Below are 23,257 nucleotides of genomic sequence, written 5' to 3' on the forward strand. Positions count from 1 at the left end.
TCCATATTAACCTTCCAGCGGGCGTGCCATTTTATTTATATTTGTTTATTCAACTTATATTAATCCGTATCCCGATGGGCCAGGCCGTCCTTGATTTTAAGTTAATTTTGTTAATATTGTGTTCTTTTGATTTTTTTTTGTTTCCATTTCGGGAACAATAACCGTCGGGAAAAAAGCATTCGGGAAAAATGTAGTAAGCCCAAGGCTAGGCGTATTTTATAATCAGCATTTAATTAATTAATATCTAATAATCAAAAATAACTTATTACGCATATTAATAAATTCGCCAAGGTCCAGCTAAATTTAATAATCAAAATAATATTTTGATTATTTAATAGATTAAAATAGTATATGTGTAAAATAGATAATATATTAAATTCGCATATACGCAGGAAAACCAGGGTAAAGGTGAAAACAACACGTAGTTTCACGTTTTTACATAATAATGCTAAATAGAGGGCAAAATAAAGTAATATTAGAATTAGGCCACTCTTACGTCATTGGAACCTGTATAAATACGGGTTGAGCATTTAGCATTATTCAGATGTAGATAGGTAGTTAGACTGATCATTTCCTCTGTTAAATAAATTATTGCTCGTCGTGGACTTTGTTACAGCCACATCGCCGCGAGTATATAATTCTTAGCCCAGAATAACTTGTTATTTAATTTTTTTGTGTTTTAACTGTTTGTTAATTTATTGTGATAAATTAATAAAAACAGTAAGTTTATAAGTTTAATGTACCAGTGTTAAATTTATTCACCTACCTATCTCTCTCAACCCACGTCTCAAGATTTCATACAACGTGCTACGTCGTTAAATAATTAATGTGTCAGTGATCGTAGTGTTCTGCACGAAGCTCGCTACATAAGCTTGGTGTCAGGTGTGGGGTTAACCTAACCTGCACGAGGTCGCTACAAAAAGAACATTCGGGAATTTCGATTCGGAAAAAACACCGGTAACCACTTTTCGGCGTATACAAAGATTAAGAATATGTTTTGAAATCAACTAAACGCGGCTCCAGACTTACGAATCCAATTTTCAGGAATAACTTCAAATTTAAAAACAGTTTTGAATAAAACTATGGAAAGATTCCAATATTCTCATTGAATCTATCTTAGAAGTAATGAGAGACAAATATTAAATTTTAAGCTTTGACATGTACATTTATAATATTATAATAGTAATAAAAAAAATAAAATGATAAAGCCGTCTTGTTTTTTTTATATTAATGACACTCTTGTGCCGGAAGTGTCCGATAACCCACTCATTTAAGTGTACAAAACATATGTCTGTATTAATATTATAGAAAAAATATTGGGGTTTCACAAAACGTTAAGGCTCCTGCAAAGGTTCCGCGGATAAAAGAAGTTGGGAAACACTGATATAGATTATACAAAATCTTATCACCTTATCTGTTTATTCCCCAAAGGGGCCTCAACTTAGATCATATACATAATCATATATCATTGTATATGATCTAAGGACCTCAATCAGTTATTCCCCTTGATAACAAATCGTGATAATAACACGAGATAATAAAAAAATAAAAAATCAAAAGTACCAATATCAAAATGTAAAAATCCCATCAATCTTGCCGCCGCAATGACACCAACCTAAAATATTTATTTATTTTTCAATTCAAATATTATTGTATAAAATGTATTCAAGATTAGTGGAATGACCAAAATTATCAGTTGGGACGATTTAGCGGATTTTAGGCCCCGCTATTGCAGGGCCAATAACAAAAATTTGATATGACAAATTAATATTTAAATAAAGGCTTACCAGGTGTGGGCCAGTGGCAAAGGTTCATTGTTATTTCGACTTTATATCTTAAATTAACTCATGTTGAAATTAGCAGATCTAAAAAGAAATTTCTATTGATAATTGTATTTATTTGAATAATAATAATATTAATACTATAATTATAATGTGAAATTATATTAACTCCATATAGATCCACGTTACTTACAAATCAAGTGAAATAAAAGATGTATGAAATATTTTGAGTTTTTAACTGATGGGTACTCAACAGTACCTTTTACCGATTAAATAAACATTACCTATTTTAAAATCTGTTGTGGTATTTTTTATACATTTCATCGATTTAATTTCGGGGACTGCAGTATTCAACACATAAACATGACGATGTTTTTTCTTTTTGTTTATAAGTACAGTGGCATACATATGGAGGGATTTCGGGATGAATTTCCCCTCAGGAACACAAAAAAAGTATTATGATTTATGATAAACATATACAATAATATGTCATTTAAATTCCCCGTTCATAAGAAAATTGAATTAACATCACTGAATTGATTACCTTAAACCTTATTGCATTTGCAATAACCGAAATTACATTAGACACATGCTAAATATTAACATACAGATTAATTTTGTCAAATATGGTTTAGAGATTATATTAAGAAGACACTCGAATCGCGAAGCCAACCAATGAAGGTATGGATTGGGCACTGCAAATGTAGATACTTTCGAACGGGATCTTAAATGTTAATGTCTTTAGACATTATGTCCGGATCAACTATTCCATAGGAACAAGGTATAAAAGGTTAATTATCATTATTTATTATTGTATTATCAATTTTTTTTTATTTGAATATTATGATATATACTATTATTGTTATTAGACAGTAGGTACTATGCCCAGACCCGTATTTACAAAAATTGCCGCCAGGGGCAACATACATTTTGCCGCCTCCCCTCTCCACCAAAAAAAAAGAAAAAAAATTACTTTATTGATATTACACAATATGTAGTAGTAAATAGGAGGTACATTAATATAAAATAAAACTCAGGTATAAGTTGTATAACTAATAACCAATACATTACTTAAAACAATTTTTAAAACATTCTTTAAAATAATATAACAACTTAAAAATAAAAATATTAAATTATAACTTCATAACTTTTTTAAACTTTTCTGCGAGATTGTTTTGATGCAAATGATTTAATAATATCATTGTAATCAATCATTTTGGTTATAGATGACTCTATGTTTAATATGGCTAAACTATTTAATCTTTCAGATGACATGGTTGATCTTAAATATGATTTAATTCTTCGTAGAGTGGAAAATGATCTTTCCGTTGAACAGTTAGAAGCAGGAGTACATAGAAACATTCGGAGAGCTACATAAACATAAGAAAAAATAGCTTCTATGTTTTTTTCTTTAATAAATTTACACATATTAATGATATTTGTTGGAGGGTTTTTAATTGTTTTAAGCAAGCTCTGAAAATGAACACACTCGTTTTCAAATGTTTCATCCAAATCATTTTTGTATATTTTTCTTAATTTTTTTACACCATCACGAACTTCTGAGATTTTTTGTTCACTAATATTTAAGAAAAATAAGTATTTAGATATTATATCATCATAAGAAATTTTTCTTTTTTTTAGTTCTTATTCTTCTATTAAATTATCACTAATAATGTAAATGGTATTAATTTTGAAATTTTCGCGTCCGTTGAAAATAGCATCTGGTTCAATAGATTCATCATTACGTTTCTTACGTTTTCTATTTTTGTGTTCATAGTCAGGAATTAAGTCATCATTGTCAAACATAGTTTTTGCCAACTTTTCATAATCATTAAACATTGATCGTAAAGTTTGAACATATTCAATTAACGAATTATACAAACTAACTATAGTGCTTATATCAATATCAACAGATTGTAATAGAAGACTAGTTTTGTTAAATGTATGTAAAATATCACTCCAAAATACAGTCATGTATGCTGTTTCTAATTTATTCATTTGTCTAATTAAACCTCTGACTTCAGACCGTACAAATGGTTTTTCATAATCATCATTTAATAGTTCTTCTAATACTTGTTTTATAGAACTCCAGTTTTTTTTTAAACTGTGGCAAGCGTCTTCTCTTGCTGACCATCGCGTGGTGGATAAACTTTTTACAGTTGAGATAGAATATTGACTTAATTTATGCCATCGATGTGTGGATGAAGAAAAAAATACAAATATATTTTGAATAAAAAGAAAAAAATCATTTGCTTCTTTACAGCAATTTACAGCACACGATCCAACTAAGTTCAAAGAATGCGCCGAACATGGTACAAAATCAGCTAATGGCGAAACTTGCTTTATTCTTGCTTGAACTCCTGAATAAATACCAGACATGTTTTTAGCATTGTCATAAGATTGACCTCTCAAATAACAAACATCTAAATTATATTTTTTTAAAACTGTGTTATGGGCTACCACAAAAACATGTATAAATAGAATTGTGCGTAACACAATATCACAGGTGTTACACACCTATATTTGATCATAGACTATCTATAATCATTAATTTAAAATATTATAAGATTAATATATATTCCTAGAAACACCTACATTTAATAAGACCAGTAATATATATTAAAAGATGTAATCTATAAAATGATAAAGTAGGTCGAACGAACGTGGCCTATTGCTAAATAAGGAGTTATGCCGAAACAACAAGACCAATGACGTCAATCAATCCATATAAAAGAGGGATCAAAATGACCACAATGCAGATGAATTCTAGTCACGGAACAACAAGCTACTTCACGTCACTTTGTATTAGAATTTTGTTAAACACTTTGAGTATTAAAATAAATGTATTAATGTATTAAAAGTTTCATGTTTATTTACATTAAATACATCTTCGACTTGCAACACTTGAAATCGAGCCGGTGGCACGTAACAACTGATAAAACTGATTCTGCTAGATTTTCTGATTTATGTCCAACATTTTCTAAAAAACCAATAAATCTTTCAATTGGCTCACCGTTCGATAGCACATACCTAATAACGAAAGACAGTTGGTCAGTGTGTGATATATCTGGAGTGGAATCTATGCTGATAGAAAAATATTTCGATGATTTAATTTCATCAACTATGGTATTAATGACTTTTTCAGACATGATTTTAATGAACTGTTCATAAGTCTACGATTCGTAGAACTAAATTCGAATCATATGTTTACAACATCAATAGTCTTATGTATGACCAAACCATTTTATTGACATTCGAGTTGAAAACTTTATTAGGTACATTCTATATTCAAAATCTATTTTGGTATAATTATATTATTATAGACTAATAGACTATAGTTATTATATATTATATTTTCGTATCATACTCATTAAGTAAAATGAGCTACAAATAAATTTTACATTTTTGACCATTTCAATATTTTGCCGCCCCTAAACCTAATTTCAATATTGCCGCCAGGGGCAATTGCCCCTCCGAGCCCTCCCTTAAATACGGGCCTGACTACGCCCTTCAACTAAAATTGTAAGAGCAGGAATTGTAATTATAAATGATTACCTCATAAGAGAATGTAGTACATTTATCGAAGATAAGAAAAACAAAAAGAAAAGACGTTATTGGGTAAAACCTTGGGTTAGTCGCCGTAACAGTATGGGAATATCATTAACATTATGGACAGAATGGGCTGCAGAAAATGAAGTTTGTTCAAAAATCACTTGCGGATGTCTCAAACACTTTTTGAAAATTTGTTGTCAAAAGTAACACCATTAATAGAAAAACAGGACACATTGATAAGAGTGTATACCTGTTAAAATTAAATTACAAATTACTTTAAGATACCTTGCCACGGGAGATTCTTATTCAACCCTTGAAGCTTTGTATCGTGTTCCAAGATCAACCATTTGTAAATTTTTAGCTGAAGTACTAACAGCTATCTATGTGGTTTTAGAGAATCAAATAAAGGTAATTGTACATGATATTACATCAATAATAGGTTTATTTATTTATAAGTTATAACTTTATATTTATTTTCAGTTAACCTACTGTACAATAAACAACAAAAATGTTAAATAAACTATGTTTTATAGCTATACCCAAAGCTTGAGACAGTATATCATTCGTTTCACTAAAGCTAGAACTCGAGATGTTTTCAGATATGATTGGTGATACTGATGGATAGTGATCCTAACAAATATGACGATTTTTCACATTATTCATTAATGTTTGTTGTGTAAATTGAAACATACGTTTTCCGTTCATAACTTTTTGTAGTTTTTCTTGGCATATTAATTAATTGAACTGCTACACTTTTGGCGAAATAATCAAACTCATTATCAGTAACTTTGTTTTCTGAAGAAATTTTACTCAACTTGTCTATAGCTTTTTCCACTGAAGAGATTTCACTAAAAGCACGTTTTCTTGAAGTAATAGACACTATTGTTTTTTTTTGAATTTGTAAATGAATGTTCAGTATTTTGAGTTGTATTATCATTTGTTTCGATGGGATTATAGTCACCAGGGGGATCAGTAGGAGGATCATTCACATAATAAACATCATTGTCAGCTAAATTTTCTTCTCCAAAAGTTGAAATCTGAAATAAAAATAATATATAATTGGTATTATTGGTATATAATTTGGTATTAATTTAATTTATATTATTTTTCTAAGTGCCATCAACAACAAATGACTGGAAAATTATAATGAATGACTTTAATACCCTATGGAATTTTCCTAACTGTTGTGAAGCGATTGATGGCAAGCATATTATCATAAAATGTCCCGAGAAAAATGGTTCAGAGTTTTTCAATTATAAAAAATCATTTAGTATAAATCTATTGGCTGTTGTAGATGCAAACTACAAATTTATATACATCAATGTTGACACAAATGGTAGAACAAATAATGCATTAGTATTTTCTAAGAGCTCGTTTAATTTTGCATTAGAGAACAATGCTTTAAACATTCCTATAGATGGAGTTTTTGTTGCCGATGATGCTTTTCCACTAAGGTATTATTTTTTGAAACCCTATAGTCAAAGAGGACCACTGACAAAAGAAGAAAAAGTTTTCAACTATCGCCTTTCACGAGCACGTCGTGTGTTATAAAATGCTTTTGGCATCATGGTTTCATGTTTTCGGATATTTGAAAAACCAATAGCAGTACAACCTGATAGAGTATAATTAATTGTAAAAACTAACCGGCTCCTTTATAATTGGCTCCAGACTATGTCAAGCCGTAGTAATCCATGCATAACTGAGCGAATGACTACCATGGAAAATTGGGAAGGCATAAATTTACCTGGAGCTTGGCAACAAACCACACATTATGGTGTTATGAATTTAAATATAGATTCAAGTAACAACTATATAAGAAGAGCTTCTGAAGTTCGTAACAATCATGCGCAGCAATTTTGTTCATCGAATATTGTACCATGGCAGTAACAAATGATTTGACATATTTATTTCTTAATTTAAAATCTGATTGTTTCAATATATTAAATGTAAAATATTTATAATTAAATATTTTTTGAAAATATTACATGTATGTCTATCATTTTTTTTTTTAAACCATAGTTCTTATCTCCTTATAAGTAGGTATTAATGTTCACTATTTTTATTTCTAAGTTTTATTATAATTTGTTTCAATGGGATTATAGTCAACAACATACTAACCTGAGTTTATGTGCTTTTTCGTGGAACACAAACAGATCTTAAAAATATGTCGGCTTGCTTTTACCAAAACAAATTAGGAATGTAAACGTCATCAGTGCCAGCTCCACTTTTTAAAGAATTTTGAACTTTTGACAATTCTGAAGCATAACGTGTGCGGATTGTTTTAATTTTAAATTTTAGGTCATCAATCGTTACTCCATCTAAATTCAGCTCTACCACTATTTGTCCTAACGCTCTATCTCTTGCTACCTAATTTTGATACAAACCATAGGCATGAAATTAATTTCATTGTAAAATAAAAACATAATATTATACTTACTTTATTCTTATACTCTGGTACTTTTGTGTTCCACAAACATTGCCGATCTTCCAGTAGACTCAATATTAATGGAGTGTGGTCGTCTTTCCATTTAAAAACCATTGTAGTTGTAGGTGTTATAGCAATTAATAATTATTAATACGTAATGGAATTGTGTGATAACTAGGGCTCGGATTTATATGTAAATACATATTTTTATTGTAACTTGATAAATTAATTTAGGTAAGAGATTAATTCGTTTCAAGGAATTTCCAATCAAATGAACTATATTTTATTTTACATATTTTTACATATTTTGCCATAAGTACATGTTTTTATATATTTCTCAATAATTCTATTTTTCCTACATATTTCCACAATTTGTTCATTTACGATTTATTATTTATTAATACAGACTTTCTCCCATGTTTCCAAAATTACAAACTAGTACCAATTATTAAATTTAATCTAATCTACTGTCGATATATGTTCGATTACAATTTATTAAGACATGTTTGTGTTTGAAGTACTGACCGTGGGTCAGTATACTTAAGTAACGAACGGACTGTGTTTTAATTTCGTGGGTTTAATCTGTGTTTGTTGTTCGTTATTTTATATTTACGTGTAAATTACCAATAATGCCGAAAGTACGATCGTCTAAAACTTGCAAAGCAATAAAATATGTTTCTGAATTTCCAAATGAACATTTACAAAGTGTCGGTCAAATTTTATAATGTGCTGCTAGTGAAAAATCGATAGCAATAGAACAACGATTTCAGGTAACACAACATTTACAAACTAATAAGCACAAAGAGAACAAAAATAGATAGCTGAAATTCAAACAAAATTTTTTGTTATCTACGTCTTCCTCAGTTTCTAATATATTCAACATCGATTTATGTCAAGATTTTATTAAAGCTGATATTCCGCTAGTAAAACTTCAAAATTCTAATTTAAAATCATTCTTGGAAAAATATACTGCACAATCGATTCCCGATGAAAGCACTCTAAAAAAAAAATTACATTTAACCAATTTACAAAGAAATTCTTGTTTCTATAAGAAATTTAATTGGTGATGGACCCATATGGGTATCAATCGATGAAACAACTACTAAACCTAACTAACTAGCTCCTAGCCGTGTCAAAATATTTAAAAATATGTACCCAGATCTAAGCCTTCCTTCACAACCAATTGTAACTAGATGAGGCACTTGGTTGAATGCCGCTAATTATTATTGCCAAAACTTCCAAGAAATCAAAAATGTTGTTGCCAAACTCGATGCGACTACTTCAATGTATATTGAAGAAGCTGAAATTCTTTTAGAAAATAATGATTTAAAAAATGAAATAATAAAAATTTCTGTTAATTATTAGTTTTTGGTTGACATCATTACGAAAAAAGAAACTCAAGACTTAATTTTAGTAGAAAGTTTAAGTGTAGTAGAGGAAGCGGTAAAAAGACTTGAAAAAGTCCAAGGACCAATTGGTGATATTATAAACGTCAAAGTTAAAAATGTATTACAAAAAAATTCCGGTATAGCAAAAATGAAAGTTATTAAAAATATTCTGACTGGTACTTCGACTGAAGCTTCATTGGATGTAGAACTTTCTCCTTCAGACATAGTCAACGTGCAATATTGTCCTATAACATCAGTCGAAGTTGAGAGATCTTTCAGTCGATATAAAGCAATTTTACGACAGAATCGGCGATCTTTCGAATTCGAGAATTTAAAAATGCATGTTGTTATTAATTGTAATCAAGATAATTAGATAGTTAGATAAATATTTTTATTTTTTTTTATTACATTTCATTCTATTATTCATTTAATTATTATTATTATTATTATTTTTTTTTTTTTTTGATAATACAAATTATACATTTTTTAGCACATATTTATGTACATATTTTTGTTATATAAATACATACTTTAGTTAAATAAATACATATAAATCCGAGCCCTAGTGATAACTATTTACTGCGATTTTCTTATCAGAGCAAGTTATCAAAAATAAAAACATTTATTTGAACATTCACTGATATTGAAGATGAAAGTAGTAGACATGGTCTTAATGCTTATGATTTTGAGTTGATTACATTATTAATGGTTGATGATTTTGGTTCTGGATTTCCGTGTTGTTTTATGTTCACAAATTTAAAGGATACAAAAATGTACTCACATATGTTTTCAATTATAAAAAATAAAGTAGGTAAAATAAGTCCAGATACTTTTATGACTGATATAGTTGATACGTTTTATTCGGTTTGGGAAAATACAATGGGCTCAGTTTCTCATCGTTTATTATGTTCATAGCATGTAGATAGAGCTTGGAGACAAAACATTTGCAAGATAACTGGACCTATACTCAAGGAAAAAACAAGGAACTATATATAAATCTCTAAAAGTTCTTCAATCAATGTGTGATGAAAACGATTTTAATAATGCTTTAAAAGAATTTAACCATGAGCTAATAAATGATCCAGACACTAGAGACTTTGGTATATATTTTGATCGCATGTATGGAAATAGAGTTGGTTGGTGGGCATATTGTCATCGGAAAGGTCTTGGTGTAGATTATAATATGAATCTAGAATCTATGCACAAAACAATAAAATATTACTATTTAAATGGTTGCAAAGTTGGGCGATTAGTTAAAAGTATAATGGCTATTAGAAGATATACCCGTGATAAAAAATTTGAAAGAATTATAAAATTAACTAAGGGAAAAACAAGTACAAGGATACAAGAAATAAAAAAAAGACACAATAAGAGTAAATAAGAGTACATAACTTGATCTTGCAATCAATCAGGATAGTGTTAATGACTGGATTGTTGAAAGTGAATATACACCGTCAGTTTTATAAAATAAAATAAAATAATGATAATGTATGTTATCCAACGATATGTTCTATTTGTAAATTGGATAACCTATGAACCTCGATCAGGGTGGTTTTGATCCGCTCGTTATATAAGACTACTTATATTATCTATGTTATTCCCCTACATTACAGTTAAAACCACGGTCTTAAAAGATATCTATTTTCTTAGATGGTAGATAACCGTCTTCTTAACCGTGCCCTACATTAACTATTTTGATAAAACGTTATCAAAATTAGAATAATACAGATTACCTAGTTATGTGTAATCTGTAATAATAATATATTTTATTTTTCCTTTTAACTGTATTTTAATATTTAGCTATTTAGTATTAATTAATTAAAATATAATATTATCTATAATAACTGTACTAGTTCAGTTGTACAATATTCTTTCTATACGAATTCTAAAATAAAGTATATGTTAGTTTACTCTTATAACCATATTCAGTGCTCAATTTTAATATATTATTTTAGATGTTTAGATTATGTAACAAATATATTTTTTATACTTCTTGTTCCAAGTGCAAAATCACAAGTAATGTTTGCTTGAATTTGGTTTTCCATAAAAGTACACTGTCTGCGCAAAATAAAAAACAAAAATTGGAAAAAAACATTTGTAAGTTTCACTATGATGCATTGGATATATTTACTAATACTTTAATTTTGAAAAATATTACAAAATGGAATACACATAAATTATCACACACAAATGAGTTGTTTAAAGTCAAATCAGATTCTATTTTTAAATTATGTGATGATACCGATCTTCTAATAAAATATCTACAGCAGTGCGTTGATGGTTATTCTACAGTGACTGAGAGTACATTAAAACATTTTATGTTAACTATGGCAAAACATGGCCAAATTGATGGCTTAATATTAATTGAGAAACTCAATAAAAAGTACAATTATAGTATCAAGAAATCTGCATTGCAACTGAATTTTGCAGAGGCATATTGGACAAATGATAATTTAGACAGTATGTTTAATATTTTTGAGGAAATTTACCCAACAGAATCTACAAAAATTAACTATGTATTAGAGCCAATTATCAATACTATAGTCAAATCACGTGGTATTGCATCAGTAATTATGGTTTCAAAATTTGTCAACTCCATAGTCATCAAATATGACAATTATCATCCAATGTGCACTTTGTGGAAGTATTTTTTTTTAAGTGACTTATATAATGATAACTTAGAAGCTGAAAAATTATTACGACAAAATAAAGATTTAATGAAATATATACAATACCTTGTTCCAATAATTACCAATTACTCATTGAAAAAACATAACGTTGACTGTGTTCGAAGACTTATGGTAATACTTCTGAAGTACAATCAAATTGAAATTTATCAATGGGTTCTAAGATCATTATTTGAATATTATTGTAAGTAAATTGTTGAATAATTATACCTTTATTATTTTGATTTTAATTCAAGACTATATTGCAGACAAATTTAGTAATACCCCTAAAAAAATACATTATTGAACATAATTATTGTTTCTTTTCATCCAAATATAAATAACAAAATATATATTTTTGAGTATTTCATTGAAACATCAATTAATTTATGTATATTTTATGGAATAAGTACTTATTTCTATGTATAGTTCATTGGTAAATATAGTATACTATTGATCCAGTCTTAATAGTTATAACTAGGCTTAGGGACTTCTAGCATTTGCATACTTTTTTTAATTATTGTTAAATATAGTAGAGTGCAAAATAAATTCGTTTCTCAGTGTCATGATATCAGATCTAAAATTTGAATGTTCATATTTTTGCATATTTGATAGATTTTGCAGGAGAGTGCATATTTTAAAATTTTTATGCTTATTCTGCATATTTTGACAAATTTTTCAAATTTTATTATTTAAATTTAAAAACTATAGTTACAAATAAAATATGTACATATTTCAACTGATCGAAAAAAAAAAATGTACAAATAGGTCTTAATACTTCCAGTAATATGCTATCTGCAAACTACCTCTCATATCTCGTTATAATTTTTATGTAAGTATAAATATTACTATGAGCCTGATCCGTATAACCCGCTGGATATCAACCGCATATCGATAAAGATAATAGTCAATATAGAATAATAGATTATTTGTTTAGTGTTCAGTTCAATCGATTATTATCCATGGCTGTTTTTGCGTCTCGCAACCACTCAAAGTCAAATTATACTTAAAACGTTGTACGCATATATTTTGTAACATTGTGTAATGCCGAAAGTACAACAGTCTACGAGTAGCCGACTAAAAATTTTTGTTTTGGAGTTTAAAGAAACATTTACATCTGATGAACACGTTTTATTTTATGTGCTATATGGTCATTTTTTTTTTTTTTTTAATGCATATAAATGTTTATTGTAATGCATATTTTAATGATTTTAATAGCATATTTGCATGTATATTTGTGTATTTTTTAGAGCTATAAGTCCCTAAGTCTAGTTATAACTAATAAGTAATTTCATAAGTTTTTTTAAATGTTCAATTCTTCATTCTTATTTTCTGATTATGTATCTTTTTAATAATACAAGGAATATTAAAATTTGCTGTTTATTACCATTAAAAATAAGCATATTTTTTTAAAAATTAATTAATTAATAATAAATCTAGATTTTTATTATAAATTAATACATAATTTTAGGTTCTTATCGGTAAGTTTGAAAAATTGAATACTTCTATTGCTTTTCATGACTTTTCTAAAACTTATTGACTTATAAAAATATGACGTTATAAATTATATTTTAATAAAACATACAGCAAAATATTTTAAGATTTTTCAATAATAAAAAATAAAACTAAAAAAATTAAATTCTTAATACATTTATATATTAATTACAATATTATTAAAAATTGATTCACATAATTGTTTTCAATTTCAATATTTAAATATTGAATGAACATTCAATTGATGAGCAAAAAATAAATTTAAAAAACTAGAATATAATTTAGAAGTAGCCTATTTATGATAAAGTATTCATAACAATTTCAATGAATTATTTATTTTCCTATGTTAGTCATATTATAAGTTAAGTTTTGTGTTATAAAAGTTAATTTTAATGAAAAGTTTTTTATGTATTATTTAGCAATACAAACCCAGGTTTGTTATAATATCTTGATATGAAAATAATTAGGAACTAACATGATCCTAATATTCTTAATATATTTGTTTAAGTTATAAAAAATTAAATAACATCATCATGTGAGTTTACATGTTTTTTTCTACAATAATTAAAACAATTTTTATTATTACCATAAAACATAATGCTGCAAAGCTGTGTTGTAAGCTCTCTTTTTAAGACTAAATTAAAACTAAATTATAAACCGTAACATAAAAAAATAATTCAAATATATTTTATTGTGTTAAAAACCAATTGATATTTACAAAAAAAAAAAAAAAATAATAGTCATACATGTTTTTTTTACAAATTCTTATTATTTTGAAATCAAAGTAATATTTTCATTTACAACGTATACAGTCCGTATTGATTAAAAAAAATATGTTTAAACATTTTCAGATACTTTGGGAAATGTTGGTCAATGCAAAGAAATAATGAAACACTCCATTGCATTGAATATACCAATAACAAAAAAACACCAATCACAATTAATCAACATGGTACTCAAAAATAAACAACCACAACAGATCAACAAAGAAGTTACCGAAACAATTTTTAAACTTATGTTTTAAATTGTATTAAAGCATAATAATTGTATTAGTTTTTTCTTTTTAAGAGTTAAAAACAAAAATAAATGTTATTTTATTTTTGGAGTTAAAACATTTCATAGTACTCACTAGAAGTATAAAATTATGAATACTCAAAAGCACAAGGAAAATGTTCTCAAAATTAAGTTAGTTTATGATACAATATAAAATATACAATTTCATGCACCTTTTAATCTGTAGCTTTTCAAAAATTAAATACATGGTAATATAAAGAATATCAAATAGTTGGACCACAAAAGAGCATTAAAAAAAAAAAATAGTTATTTTTTTAAATTTAATATATCATTTAGAATATTTGTTGATACACACATATAGTTTTATGATTGTTAATTCTTCTGGGTTTTTTTTTTTTTTTTATTGAAAGATTTAATAATAGGCAAAAAATTAATTCAGTTTAAAAAAATAACAATAATAATTAGTTAAAATGTTATAAAAATAAATTCATCCCTTTCCAATATTAAAAGTTGACTTATGTATAAATTATTAAATATTAAGGACCCAAGTAGATTATTAATATTTGGTATTTTTCATTATAAAAATAAATTATCATAAAAAATACTTTGACTGCAAATAAATAGATATAATAGACTTATATTTAATTTTAACTAGGTATTGAACAAATAAATATCAATAAGATTAACTTAACAATACTATTAACAAGGTATCACAAATACATAATTCGGAGTTTACAAATTAATGAAATAATATATGTACATTTTTAATTTGCATTATTTGATAGTTAAAATAGTAAAATATATTTTTTTTAGAATATAAACAATTATTATTACTCTGAAACATTATATAGTTCCACGAATCACATATTTCATAGAGAATATTAGTGAAACAAAAATAAAAAAAATACTTACGAACATGGTAAAATAATACAATCAGTAAAACTTTGGCTGTAAATTAAATATACATTATAAATAAATAATACAATACTAAGGTCATAAACTATTTACCTGCTCTGGTGTAGTAGTCGATGGAACAAAATTATCATCATCATCAGAGTCATCATCACCAGATGATTCACTACGATCTTTCAATGCTATAAATTAAAATTCATTATGAAAAAAATTTAAATTATGTGAGGTATATTGTAAAACATACAATTTTTAAAATAATTAAAATTAGTACTGTTTTGTTGAGCTTTATCTCTTGACAATTTATCAAAACAATTTAGACAAACACGTAATGGTTTGGATGATTGATTTGGTAGTAAGAATCGTTTACTAGAACATGGACCACATACTACAGTACCACAACTACGACAATGATGCTGAAACAAAGAAAACTATTACTAAAAATTATTTAATAAGAACTAAAATAAAAACAAAATTAGTCATAAATTATCTAATTTATTTGTATGATATGTTATATTTTTTTTATTTTCACCACAATCCACAAAAAACAAAATACCATAACCATCTGATATTACACTCCTTGCTATATACGCAAATTCTTTAAATGTAATTAATTAAATATTATTACATAATAATAACAGAACAATAATGAAATATATTTTGGATTAGTCAACAAAATCTGCTATACTATCAAATGGAATTTAATATTTTTATATCTTTCATCATATTAATGTTTGTTTTTTGTTATTATATTAAATCCATAAGCTATTTAAATACATTAATCTATTGGTAATCATGTAGGTGCTAGTGTTGATTAGATCTTAATATTGAAATATATTGACTGATCACTAATGATATTCAAGCTATTTTTATTACATATCACAAAAAAAAAAAGCAGTTCACATGTATTAATGTATGTGTAAATCTACACTTACTCTTCGATTGAGTACAGTAAACTGAGTCTTTTTACAATGCATACAAACATTTGCTTCTGAATCTGGTACCCATACTGCAGCATGAACTTCTACTGCTTTTTTACCACTTTTTCTTAACAAATCTTCAATGCATTTATTAATATGTGCCATCCACTCTTGTTTTTCTGTTGAAGTTGCAGCATAAACTGCAAATGACTTAGACGCCGTACGAATTAACCAGCCATTTCTCAGTTCTATATATTAAATATTACAATAGACTCATATTAGTAAATTAATTTAGTTTACCTTTATAAAAGTTAATACTAATTAATATTTTAATAACAATATTTCAACTTACGTCCTTCATCTTGTAATGATTCCAATTTTACTTCTTCTAATGGTATTATATGTTGTTTATTATATTAAAAAAAAAAAAAGACAATATATAAAATAGTTGACTACATTTATGTACAATGATATTTACTTTTTTTTTGTTAATAAGTATATTTCCATATACTAAAATATCGTTAAACAAAAAGAATTGCCTAGGTTTTGGTTTCTTGCGACAAATTTTGGTCAAAACACCTTCACCAACTAATACACGTCCAGGAACAGCTAAAGGCTGGATTAATAAATATAAATATTACAGTACATTTAAATAAAATGTTTACATTCACTCAGATAAAATGACATAGCTTGTTTGTTTTATTTTATTCTTATTAAGATTAAGAAACTATTAGCATTCTAAGGGTTATCCTTAGGGCTTAAAGTGGAAGGGGGCACAAGGTGACTCAGTCCATCTACCTCTTACAGTTCTTATAAAGAGTCCCCTTGAACATCTTCAAAAATTTTAGTGAAACGCTCAATTGTTTGTTAAAAATAATTATACACAATAAAATGGTTAATAAATTGACTTTGCAATTGCATTGATGTCATTACGTGATAGTGTTTTACAAAAAAAAAATAATAATAATAATAATAATAATAACTAATAATAAATATAAATTGTTCAGTTATATATAGTTATTTTTATTTTATTTAAAGAATTTTTACAATCTGTTATTTAAAACAATAATTCAGTAATTTACAAATTTGTACATTTTTACAGCGCATGAAAAGTTTGTGGAGGAAATTGTTCATTAATACCTCATAATATATAAACTTATTTATAATTAATTACCTAGATATTGTATGGGAATATGTGTAACATTAATAATGATATATGGATTAGAGTCTCCCTGCACTTTTTTTGCCACTTTAAACCTTGGTAACCCTAGATAAAAATATAATTTTTTTGTTTTCAAACAAATTCAAAATCAATTGTTATCGTGTACATAAATATTTTAAAGTTAAAACTTAAATACTTCAAAGTAATATATTTAATCTACATTTCAATAAATACTAATTGATAAAAAAAAATCATATAACAAAAGTACACATTTGAAAATATGTTAATGGTTATTTATTTATTTATTGTTATAAAATTATTAATATTTATTTAAAAATTAATGAATATTTAATATGATAACAAACTAAAATCATAAGGCTAAGTAGTATCCAACCTTAGTGGATATATTATAAGTGATTTATGCACAGTAATTTCTTATTTGAGCCTAATTAAATGTATGTTTTACTAATCTCAATATTAATTAGATGTTAGTGTTTACTTAATATTTTAAAATAACAATAATTATAATCCTACTTACTCCTCCTGAGCTACCAAAACAACTTTCAACCATAGCAATGCGTCGAGCATTTGCCTCGCTATTTACTGAAAATATTAAAATTTTATTTCATTGAAATACAAATAGATGAAAATTAATTTAAAACTAAATTAATAAAATATTACTTACCTAATCGGTCTACCATTGTTAAAACACTGTTACAGATCTACTAGAAGTAAATATTGTCCAAATCAGTCAATACGATAATTTATCTAAGAATTATAAAATAAATTAATACCTCAAGGCCTAATGGTAACTATAAAGGAAGTGAATATTATAGGAATATTGAATACTCTTAACTAAATGATTTTGAAAACAATAAAGCCCATGTCATAATCAAAATCACAATATTTATCAAATTCTTATCATTTTTACGTCATTTCATTTATATATATATATATATATATATGCAATATCGTAGTTTTCTACAGTTTACACAATCACTGTTGACAGTAATAACATAGAACAACGGTAATAACATTATGATAATAAATTAAAAAGTAAAATAATAATTTGAGCTAAAATTATTTTATATTTAAGACTATATGATTTATAACCATTTCATAAAATGTATAAAAAAAACCGTTTTGTTTCAAATAATAATATTATAGATACTCAATGATTAGGTGTGTATGTTACTTACTTACCTCAATTTTTAAAAAAATTATTAATCTATCATTAATCTCAGGAGTTGATAGACCTAATATGTAATTAACTAATATAGTTATTCTACTGTCTATTTTTTACATATTATTTTAATTTTGTACTTATTGTAGTTATTTTTTTTAAAGTTGTAATTTACTTATTATAAATGGTCATTTTAACTGATATTCGAAGTTATAAACAGATGGAAAACGATATATAAACTATTTTAATGTTCTGTTGTCATACACAGCGTATTTGTATTATAGTGTTAATTTTTTGAGCCATTTGAATTGCCGGTTGACAGTTGCCGCCATTATAACTTTTTTTTTTATTACAATATTTTTGTATGTTATTGCGTCATGTGAGTTTCTAGTATCACCATTATATGCCCATAATATGCTGTTTCATATTTATCTACATTAATTTGCCATACTCGTATATACTTATACTGTATTGAAATTTGCAAAATTCAATTATCGCGTCAAATCGTCACTCTCGAAAACAAAAACAAACGATTGCTCTGCGTATGAACGATCAAAAAATCGTAACACTTGGAATCGTAAGAACAACAGTGTAATAGCTTACCTACCGTTCGATACCGTACCTACTTGGCGCGTGAAATTGTGTATGTAGGTACGTTTATCGAAAGCAAATGCTCTTTCAGACCCCGGCTTTATATGGAATACCTTTGGTTTTCGTAACAATTTCACTGCGACGCGACACAACATTTCATCACTCACGCATGACTCATGCAATTATGAATTGTAGATATTATTTGTACGGTTATCGTAATTGCACACAATTGTCGTCCAATGCGGATTACTTGTCCGCGTCATTGAGACCGCTATGTGTTTACGTTGCACGAAGAAGCGTTTAACCCGCAGCACGCACAAGCGGCTGCATCCGAATTGGATCCCGAATTTAAAATTACTACACTAGTTGGGTCCCGAATTATTTTAGGTACTACTCAAGTTGGGTTCCAAATTATTTTAGGTACTACACTAGTTGGGTCCTGAATTATTTTAGTTATACACTAGTTCCTGAATATTTTTTGACAAGCACTACATTATACTAACATTTTCCTTCCTATTTTAATAGACTTAGGAATGTCTATGATCTATTTAGACCACAGGACCACATTTTTTTAAAATTCTATAATTTATTTGATATTTTTATATAATAGAATTGGAAAATTAGTATAGCATAGACGTGTCTAGACCTCCATGGCTGTAGAGTAGGGTGACCATACGTCCTGTTTTTTACAGGATTGTCCTTTATTTCAGTATTGTGTCCTATTGTCCTGACAAACTTCTTTCAGGACACTTTTTGTCCTGTTTTTTTGATCAAACGAAATTAATTTGAAAACGAAACTTACGAAAGTAATGAATAATGATTATAATTATAATCTTGTGATTGTTTGAATTTATCAGTATGAGAAGAATGTTTACGAGTTATCGGAACTTATCTGAGTTATCGAAATGACCATTTTGGAAAAATGGGGATATCAATTTGAACCACTAAAAGTTTTTCGTTGGATTCAAGTACTAGATTTTCCAATTTGGATTGACATTTAAGAGAGTTTGAAATATATTATTAAGAATAATCCAACATTGAAATTCGATGAAAATGAACTTTTTGACGAATTTAATCATGTGATAAATGTAATGAAGGTTAATTTTAAAAACTAGTAATGGTTTAAAAGCCGAAGATAGGTGTTGTGAAATATTTAAAATTCTAGAAAAAATTACATTCCAATTAAATATTTTACGGTTATTTTAGAGCATTCAATGGCTATTCCCGGAACTAACGCGTCGGTAGAAAGAGTATTTTAAATTACAAATGTTTTATGGACAGATGAGAAAAGTCGATTTCTCGTGGACACAATTAGATCGATAATGATCGTAAAACAACATTTTAAAAAATGTTTCTTGTACAGAATTTCATATATTTCTTTAAGAAAATCCACAATTATTAAAGCTAATTACTTCTTCAGAAAAATATGAAAGATCAAATAGTGAAAACATGTCTGAACAATCGTCATCAAAATGAATTGAGAAGTTTTATAAAAAAGTAAAGTACATGAATTTAATGTTATACAGTGTTATTAAAAATTGTGTTTTTTCACAATTAAAAATTAATATATATATATATATATATATATATATATATATATGTCCTGTATTTTTTTTTTACATATGGTCACCCTACTGTAGAGGCCAGTTAAAAAATTTAAATTTTTTATTAACTACAGCGTTCTATAATCTATATCTATATTTGTGACTTATTTTTGTTGTATGGAAATTATATAGCACCTAGAATTTTTTCACCCCGTCAAATTAAAGATTTTCTTGATCTTAAAATTGGTTTCCTATGCCATTACAACTATGAACTAATAAATAAGGCTTATTAACTAATGTGCTACTTATTTATTATTTATAAATATTTTATCAATTATACATCAACCTTCTATACACATCTTATTATGTTAATTACACTATAAACAGTTATTTATCAGTTTGGTTAAACAAGTAATTTATTAAAATATTACAAATAATAAAATTCAATGAATTTAAAATTTAAATTCACCTTCTACCTAAAATTACTTACTGTTACTATTTCAACCACGGATATAGATACTATATGTTCGTGGTTTCACCATTATAAGCCAAGAGGCCAAGAACATCGCTGGGGAGGCCGGTGCCCACCCTGCCACCCCCGTAAACACGCCTATGTAAGTATAATGTAATAAAAATATTATAATAATTAAAAATATTGTACAATAATATTAATACAATTTTAATATTTTTACCAACACAATTCTAATAATTTATATTTCAATGGAAAAGAAACTATATAAAAAAAACTATAAAAAACATTTTTCGCTATACCTGTGGTCTAACATAGAAAATCCTAAGTCTGTTAAAATGGGAAGGAAAATGTTAGTATAATGTAGTTTTCACCAAAAAATATTCATGAACTAGTGTCATACCCAAAATAATTCAGGACCCAACTAGTGTAATACCTATACAAATCCGGGCCCCAACTAGTACACTACCTGCGATTAGCCCCTAATACTGGGGACCCAACTCGGATTCTCCGACACAAGCCCATTTCGACCGTACTTGTGACGAAAGCGAATCCAATTAAAAATCTTTGTAACGCGATCGACAAATGAAGATGGTAATGCCCCGGGTGTTTTAAGTGTGTCCGTATGTTCAACACGCATTCGTATATCCGCGAACGGTAAAGGTATTATTTCATAAACATTTTTGACTTAAACATGGGGCACAGGTAAAATCGTACGCCGCATGTCGCATTGAACGTTATTTCTGAACAACGGTTTCGTCTAGGTATAGACTACGGAAACACTTGATTCGTTCGACCGGGAAATTCAGAGACGGCGCGAGGGGGTGGGCAATAGGGGCAGTTTCCCAGAGCCCCCTCACCTTAAATTATAATTAGAGCCCCGCGGTTCTGATTTAACTGAATTTAAAATATTTTATTAATATAAATTATAAGACCCAACATTTATTTTACTTAGGGCCTTGCAAACTCTAGCACCGTCACTGGGGAAATTATTATTATTATTATTGTATACAAAGTTAATCTCTATGTCAGTGTTTCTTAAACTGTGCCCCGCGGAACTCGAAACATTTTTTTCAAAACACTCGAAAATAGTAACTCGATAAATCTATCTAAGATCAGAGGTGGGAAAAATTTACGTTAGGCGTGCACATTTATAAAACATTATTATATTACATAACGGTATGCAATGCACAATAAATAATAATATACAGTCAACAATAGTGTTATATACTTGAGCAATATAAGGTCGTATAACGACCGTCAACAACGAAAAATCGGTACGTGCCACGAACCCACGTGATTGTAACAGATAAAACAACGGTTTGGTTTCAATATCGTTGATATTAAGTTTCAGAAGTCGCAATTAATTGTAAGTTTACGATTTTAGTAACGTGTATGTAGATTAAAATATCCGTTCAAAGGCGTTCTGATTATATTTAAATATTTTAAATACATATTTTATCTCTTGTATCAAATTCCTAACATTCGAAAATAAATACTTTTTTTACACAAAAAATTAATGGGTATATGTATTGTATAATTATATATTATGTAATAATAGGTACAAGTATTGATTTTAAAATAAAAACAGTTATCACAGCTAAATATTTTAAATATAAATAGATTGAATATAGAAATTTATTTTTATAATAATACATATTTTGAAGAGTAAGGGTAGGTACCTAATTCGATTTTTTGGATAAATCAAACTTTTTCTTCAACTCGGAATTAACTAAGTTCTACTGTATGTAATTTTAAATATTTAAAAGACAAAACCTACTATATAATAATAAATTACTAAGGTTATATAATTAACAAAAAGTTAGAACAATCAATTACCGTTATCATTTGTTAAAATAAATGTTTTTTTTCCTTTTTGATTTTATAGGATGTTCTACAGTAAAGATAGCGTTTTAAATATAGGTTATAAAAATTAATTCTCGTCACACAAGGTGAAATGCGAATCCTATGCTACTAGAGGGGTATATATTTTCCACAGGAAACGACTAGGTCCTTCGTTCGTAATTATATTACTGGGCCGGAACAATTTCGCCAGGAAGATGGTAACATTACAGTCGTGATTTATGGTGATTGCGTGAGTCCATCTGATAGGGACTCTTTAAATTAATTGGTGTTACCAGCCCTACCTCAAACATTCC

The 23,257-nt window shown here is 27.3% G+C and overlaps 2 protein-coding genes across 3 annotated transcripts; one reads left to right on the forward strand and one right to left on the reverse strand.

The window, feature by feature from the left end:
- The first annotated feature begins 10,951 nt into the window (after positions 1 to 10,951).
- Positions 10,952 to 14,355, forward strand: LOC112685083. Its single transcript, XM_025556854.1, has 2 exons — positions 10,952 to 12,017; positions 14,158 to 14,355. Exons 1-2 carry the CDS (start codon positions 11,102 to 11,104, stop codon positions 14,328 to 14,330), a joined length of 1,089 nt encoding a protein of 362 aa, XP_025412639.1. The 5' UTR covers positions 10,952 to 11,101; the 3' UTR covers positions 14,331 to 14,355.
- Positions 14,356 to 14,937: 582 nt separating this feature from the next.
- LOC112685084 (pleckstrin homology domain-containing family F member 2) lies at positions 14,938 to 18,213 on the reverse strand. 2 transcript variants are annotated; one of them, XM_025556856.1, is made up of 9 exons: positions 18,106 to 18,213; positions 17,997 to 18,033; positions 17,850 to 17,914; positions 16,628 to 16,765; positions 16,502 to 16,565; positions 16,165 to 16,397; positions 15,477 to 15,645; positions 15,329 to 15,414; positions 14,938 to 15,268 (listed from the first exon to the last, which is right to left on the reverse strand). In XM_025556856.1, exons 2-9 carry the CDS (start codon positions 18,010 to 18,012, stop codon positions 15,254 to 15,256), a joined length of 786 nt encoding a protein of 261 aa, XP_025412641.1. In that variant the 5' UTR covers positions 18,013 to 18,033; positions 18,106 to 18,213; the 3' UTR covers positions 14,938 to 15,253. The 2 variants fall into 2 exon arrangements, with proteins under 2 accessions (XP_025412641.1, XP_025412640.1); XM_025556855.1 differs by having other exon boundaries at positions 17,997 to 18,036; positions 18,106 to 18,212.
- Between the last annotated feature and the right edge of the window lie 5,044 nt (positions 18,214 to 23,257).

Source organism: Sipha flava, unplaced genomic scaffold (genome assembly GCF_003268045.1).
Source record: "Sipha flava isolate LNK unplaced genomic scaffold, YSA_version1 265_pilon_pilon, whole genome shotgun sequence".
Lineage (NCBI taxonomy): Eukaryota > Metazoa > Arthropoda > Insecta > Hemiptera > Aphididae > Sipha > Sipha flava.

Coding starts and splice junctions, on each gene's coding strand:
- LOC112685084 (XM_025556856.1), bottom strand. Junction 16,766..17,849: donor GTTTTGGTAGCTCAGGAGGA/GTAAGTAGGATT, acceptor TTATTAATCCAG/CCTTTAGCTGTTCCTGGACG. Junction 16,566..16,627: donor TACTTATTAACAAAAAAAAA/GTAAATATCATT, acceptor TTTTTTTTTTAA/TATAATAAACAACATATAAT.
- LOC112685083 (XM_025556854.1), top strand. CDS start 11,102: ATGTTTAGATTATGTAACAAATATATTTTTTATACTTCTTGTTCCAAG. Junction 12,018..14,157: donor ATCATTATTTGAATATTATT/GTAAGTAAATTG, acceptor AAACATTTTCAG/ATACTTTGGGAAATGTTGGT.